The 6,275-nt window shown below is 55.7% G+C and overlaps 1 protein-coding gene across 3 annotated transcripts in view; it reads left to right on the top strand.

Moving 5' to 3' along the window:
• The first annotated feature begins 253 nt into the window (after positions 1-253).
• The window catches only part of TVP23A (trans-golgi network vesicle protein 23 homolog A), a 48,326-nt gene continuing 42,304 nt past the window's right edge, over positions 254-6,275 (top strand). For all 3 annotated transcript variants that reach the window (XM_028117652.2, XM_028117651.2, XM_088017365.1), the window contains exon 1: positions 254-491. In XM_028117652.2, the coding sequence (XP_027973453.1) occupies positions 277-491 (215 nt within the window). In that variant the 5' untranslated portion in view covers positions 254-276. The remainder of the gene's footprint in view (positions 492-6,275) is intronic.

The raw sequence follows: 6,275 nt of genomic DNA, 5'->3' as shown, positions 1-6,275 counted from the left end.
GGCAGTGTCTTCAGCCCGAATGTTGTGCCCCTCAGGGGACACTGGGCAATGTCTGCAGACATTGTCAGTTTTCACAACTGGGTGGCGGGGTGGTCTCGCCACTTCTGGAACCTAGTGGGTGGAGGCCAGGGGAGCTGGGAAGCGCCCTACGGCGCCCAGGGCAGACTTCCATGACATAGTGATCCAGCCCAGTGTGTCTACAGGGTCGTGGTTGAGAAACCCGGGCGAGGGGGAAGCTAAGGGTAACATTTCCAGCTTGAACGTGCCAAGCCCTGCATGCATCCAGTGAGGGCTGATGCTGACTTCACGCTGGGCCCGAGTGACTGTCCCCTCAGCCTGCCGAGAGCCCCAGCTGCCCTTTCGAGGCAGAAGAGCCAGGCTTCTGGGCTCCAACCCTGCTGTAGACCTTTCCTGCTCCCAACCCCAGTAACCCGGGGGCTCCCCCAGGGGACAAGGAAGACAGAAACGAGGACCAGTGCTGGGGTCTGGAGGTAGGCCTGTGGGACCCCACTCCTGAGAACCTGGATTTTGAGGCAAGTACAGGCTTCAGGTCCCGCACGCCTGGACTCAAGTCCACTCTGCCTGTGGGACCTTGGCCAACTTGCCTCACCTCTCTGGGCCCTGGGAGAAGTGGTAGAGCTAAAAAGTAGCCCTTGTGTTTTGGAGAGTTGGCCCTTGTGGCTCTTAGACCAGGACTCATATAGAAACTGCTGTTTTCTATGGTTAGCGTCTTAATTCTGAACGTCCCTCTCCCCACGTGGCAGTCCCCAGAATCTCTGATCGTGCCCAGTTTCTGCTCCCCTGGAGCCTGGATGACTGCTTGTATGTCTGACTTGGGTCACAGGGCATTTTGAGTCAAACCATCCTAAACATAACCCCCACAGTGGTTGAATATCCATCTAGCCATTTATGTATGACGCGGTGCGTGAGAGAAGACAGAATTATGGCTGCCATAACAGATTGGTAGAAGTGTATTTCTCTCTCATGTAATAGTATACATGCCAGGGGCACCTGGGTGGCTCAGTGGTTAAGCGTCTGCCTTCGGCTCAGGTCATGATCCCAGGGTCCTGGGATCGAGCCCTGCATTAGGCTCCCTGCTCAGCGGGGAGTCTACTTCTCCCTCTCCCCCTCCCCCTGCTTGTGTTCCCTCTCTCGCTGTGTCTCTCTTTGTCAAATAAATAAATAAAATCTTAAAAAAAAAATAGTATACATGCCAGCCATTCAGAATAAGCAGTGTGGCTCCGTGGGACAGAAACCGGGCTCCCTCTCTTGTCTGGCTTTCTCATCTTTGCTCATGGCTTCTACCTCATGATCCAAAGTGGCTGCTCCAGGTCCTGTCATCATGATTATTCCACCAGAGGGAAAGACAGAACCCGGAAGTGGCACGCTTGACTCCTACTAGCACAGTCACATGACCACACTGACTGCAGGGGAGGCCAAGAAAGGCAGTCTTTCGTCATTAGCATGAACCAGGTAAAAATTCTCTTTCAGTGTAAGAAGATCTTGGGGTTCACTGGTAGATTTTGCCACATCTAACAGAAGAACAGAGAGTAATTTTACTTGTGTGGCTGGGCGAACACACAAATCGAATGGTGTGAGGAGAAGCCCCCCCCAAAGCCTCGCAGGGTAATGGGCAGAAGGCTGGAGTGAGGAAGGAGCACCTCTGGAAAAGTGGTATTTTCCTTCTGTCAGTCAACATGCATGTGTCAAGCATCGACTTTGTAGCCGTTTAGAACAAGTGCTGGGTGTGTACAGCAGGAGGAAGTGGGGAAAGGCCTGGGTGCTCCCAGCTGACATGGTTGTCAGAGTTTGGTACACCCCCAGTCTCTCAGCCTCTGTGTACTGAGCACCTACTCTTTGCCGGGCCCGGGAGGGGCTCCCAAGCAGAAAACAGTCCCAGCCTGACCCTGAAAGACTCTCATGATGAGTCTGCAGTGCCCACAAACCACATGGGAAAATCCTTCTGTTAGAATCATGTCTGCCCTAGGGGGCAGAGTCTGCCCATCTTTCATCAGCACCGGCTGCCTGGACCCCGGGCCCCCAACTCGCTGCCTTGCCCCTCAATTTATGAGCAAGTGTTTGGAGCAGGCCCCCCAGGGCCTCTCCTGTAGGCAGCAGGGATCCCTTCCTCTAAGAGTGGCCAAGGCGGGAGCGTGGCTTGGGGTGGTGGCTTGGGGCAGGCTTAGGGGTCTGACTCATCCTGGGCTGCTGGGGTGGTCCTGGGTTTAGCAGTTGCAAGTCCTGCATCCCGGGACCGCCCCCTCAGCCTGGGCAAAGGGGGATGGTTGGTCACTCTAAAACTCTGACCCCGTCTTGCCCCCTCGCCCTCCCCCCAAACCAGGGTTTCCCAACCCTGGCCACACGTTGGCATCCTCTGGAGGAACTTTCAGAAAAATGCCCCAGCCTGAGTCCCACATCAGATGTTGCTTCAGAGTCTCCGGGGCGGGGCGGGGCGGGGCTCAGGTCTTGTCAAAAAGTCTCCAGAGGATTCTAATGCACAGCCAGGGTTGAGAGGTTCGAGGTCTGTGCTGAGTTCAGTGGGGGAGAGCTTTTTTTTTCCCTCCATCTCGATCAGATAGGAGGCAAGGCGGGGTGGAGAAGAGGCTCTGGACAGGGGTTCATGGGTCATGTATTCATTCATTCACCTGCTGTATATAGAGGGCCTGCCACGAGTCAGGTGCCATCCTGGGGCCGGAGGTGCGGGGTGGGGAAGAGAGCAGTCAGGACCTACATCCATTCTAGCGGGGGACCAGACCAGAAACAAAGAAGTCAACTGGATACTTGCAGATGAAGGTGCTCAATAGAGCGATGGGTCCAGGGAGTCACCATACGTGGGCTGCAGTTGCTCAGAAGCTGTATTTACTCCCTCGGCCTGTCCTAACAAATTGCCAGGCTGGGGGGCTTAAAATGACATGAATTTATTCTCTGCAAGTCTAGAGGCTAGAGTCTGAAATCAAGCTGTTGGCTGGTTCCCTGTAGCAGCTCTGGGGGGGTAGTCCGTCCCACACCACTCTCCCCACTTCCGGGGGCTGCCACGGATCTGTGGCACTCCTTGGCTGGTAGATGCACCGACCTCTGCCTCCGTCTCCCTGTGGCCTTCTCTTCCGTGTCTCTCCGTGTCTTCACCAGCTCTTCTCCCTTCTCCCTGCATCCTCTTTTCGTATAAGGACCCCAGGGCCTGGATGTAGGGCCCACCCATGTCATCCAGGGGGGTCTCATCTTTTGTCCCTTGATTACATCCACAAAATGTTATTTTCCAAATAAGGTCACATTCTTTGGTTCAGGGGTTAGGATGTGGACGCATCTTTTCTGGGGTGACAGTTCAACTTCCTACAGGTATGGGGGGGGGTAGGGAAGGCCTCCGGGGATGTGTTCTGGTGTAAATCATCCTGAGGCCAACTCTAGAGATCACAGGAAGTGCTGCTGGGGGACAGGGAGGTGGGGCAAGGAAACAGAAGGGGCCCGTTTGGGGGAGTACTCTGGAGCAGATCATCCCTGTGGGCAACTAGGGCTCAGTCCTGTGGGGGGCCTCCAGGAACCTCAGAGGTACCCCCCCACCCACCTGGGGGGTGATGGCATGGGGCACTGAGACACCAACTCCTGAAAGTCATTGGTGAAGACTCTCCCCCGTCCCTTCTGGGCCTGGCAGCTTCTGGAGGACAGAGGGAGCTCCCCGGCCGAGAATGGAAGGCGCTTGCAGGCGTGGGAGCCATGAGAGCGGACAGGTCCTGGCGGGACCCAGACTGTGGCTACTGCAGAAGGGCCATGTGAGCCTCGGCCTGCAGGATTACACGGAAGAGCCGTGAGGCAAGTGTGCCAGAGCACGTGGAGGGCACACCAGGGAAAGGAGACAGCAGGGGCAAACTCCCCGAGGCAGGAGCAAGCTAGGTGCACTCCCAGAACAGCAAGGGTGCAGGGCGGCTGCAGGCCGGGAGGGTGGGGATGCACCCAGAGCCTGGAGAGCCCGAGGGGGTAGTTTCCAGGGCCCATCATGCAGGGTCAAGAGCTGAGATAAGATTGTGCGGGTAAGGGGAAGCCTTTGGAGAGCGTGAAGCAGAGTCCAACGGGATCTGGTTACTGTTTGTCAACAGACTGATCCGGACATGGAGATGGATTTCAGGGAGTGGCGGCGTAAGGGCGCAGGGGAGAGACTGAGCTGGGGAGAGACTGAGCTGGGGAGCGCCTGGCTCCGTCTCCCCCAGCGGCCATGTGGCCTCGGGCCCCTCCCTTCTCCGGGCCTCAGCTTCCCATCTGAAAAAATGAGTCCCACAAACTGGACCTCATCACTGCAGAAGGGCATTTGGTGATTCTGGAGATCCTGAGAGAAGTCCCCTGGGTGCAGCTGTGTGAGGGCCTCCCCACGGTGCTGGGGGCAAACAGCCCCTCAGGCAGAAGTGGCCATGCCTGGACCAGTCAAGTTCAGGGGGAGGCCTTTCTCAAGGTCTCTGCTACTGGCTGAGTTTTCCCCAAAGTGAATTGAGCTAAAATTATGAATTACGAATGTCGTGTCCTGGAGGTGTGAAGAGCAAGGGGGGCTGAGAAGTGAAGACTGAGTTTTCAGGGTAGCTTGGCAATGTGCAGCCAGCCCTAGGGTGGGCCGGTCATCTTGTTCCGGGCTCTGGGAGGCAGAAGCTGTGGCTGATTGTTCTCGGTAACTGGCAGTCACTTGGCATACACAGCTGACTGCGAGGAAAGTTGCATTGAATCCTGAGCCCAAAGAAGCTTGGTTTCTCCGGATGGAATCCAAGTGCGGCCATGGTTCAGTTAATGCCTCAAATCTCACTATGCCCAGACCTGCCTGTAGTCCAGCCCCGTCCACAGTTCTCCTCCCCAGTGATTGCCAAGACCCCCAAGCGTGGCACAAGTAGCCAGTAACTTCGGATACTCATTTATCAAGGGTTTGCCACATGCCAGGCATTGTGCGAAGCACTTTACATGAGGAAGGATGGTCATCGTCCCCATCTTAGAGTCAAGGAGATGGATCCTCAGGGACGTGAACTCACCTCGTGGATTCATTCTTCCCTCTTTGAGTTGTGCTCCTTAGCAGGTGCCCACAACAAGACTGCCGGGGACCTGTGCATACTGCACACAGCACTTACTTGCCAAGGTGGCTGGGGTGGGGACGCGGACTTTGGCACCCTCGAGTGTGGTGCCTGGAGCCACCATTCCTCCCTGACCCCAGGTGTGGTGCTGAGTCAGATTCACCAACACTAGAACACTCAGTTCCTCCCACTTAGCCTCATTTCTGATGCCCCTCCTGCACAGAGTTGCTTATTTTCACCATCTGGGTTTGGATGCCCTGAGTACCTGCAAAGGAGAGCTTTTAGAGCCGGGGGTCGTGTTTCTCACAATGAGGCTGACAGGTGTGAGGGCTCTGCACACTACCACCTGCCGACTGTCCTTGAGTGACGGGCACGCCGGGGGGCACACGGACAGGGGTGGGTGAGTACGATCCACTTCTGTCCTTGGCAGTTCCAGTGCCTGCGAATGTGACTAGTGTGTAGGAAAAGGAAGGCAGTCAGCTGCCAATGACTCATTTAGGGTCATTCCGAGCCCAGCTAGTGGGTGGCCAATGTGGGGTAAGGAACCCACTTTGCTGGTGTGTGCCCAGAGCCACAAGCCCCTGGCAGTTCCTGTCCCAGCTCTCGGCAGCCCTTAAGCAGTGGCTGATGGGCGGGGGAGTAGAAATACTCCTGCTCCCTCATCAGGGTGGACTTTCTGGGTGAACCACAGTTACCCTCTGTTACGGGTTGAATTGTGTCCCCTCCTGCTGCCCCAAGTTCATATGTTGAAGTCCTAACCCCCAGTGCTTCAGAATGTGATTTTACTTGGAAATAAGGTCGTGGCCGGTGTAATCAGTTATGATGAGGTCCTATTGGAATAGGGTGGGCCTTCAATCCAACATGACTAGAGTCCTTATAAAAGGGGGAAATTTGGACGCAGACACGCACTTGGAAATGCCATGTGAAGGTTGGAGCTACGTTGCCAAAAAAACTGTCGGAAGCTGGGGGAGGGGCCCGGGACAGATCCTTCCCTAAGTGCCTTTGGAGCGGGCACAGACCTGCCAACACCGTGATCTTGGACCTCTGGCCTCCAAGACTGTGAGGAAAAAAAAAATTGTCTAAGTTGTCTAAGGTACTCAAGGTGTGGTATCTTATTAGGGCAGCCCCAGGAAGCTAATACACGTTCCATGGGATTTCGCCTAGTAATACATGCCTGCAGAGCCTCCCTTCCTGGGGACACTGCCTGATATCTGGTGTTCACGTGGGCCCTTG

This window comes from Eumetopias jubatus, unplaced genomic scaffold, assembly GCF_037043125.1.
Source record: "Eumetopias jubatus isolate StellerSeaLion01/CBP00866 unplaced genomic scaffold, mEumJub1_p1.0 scaffold_12, whole genome shotgun sequence".
Taxonomy (NCBI): domain Eukaryota; kingdom Metazoa; phylum Chordata; class Mammalia; order Carnivora; family Otariidae; genus Eumetopias; species Eumetopias jubatus.
Note: the sequence above shows the minus strand (reverse complement) of the source record. Positions and strands in the feature narration are given on the sequence as shown.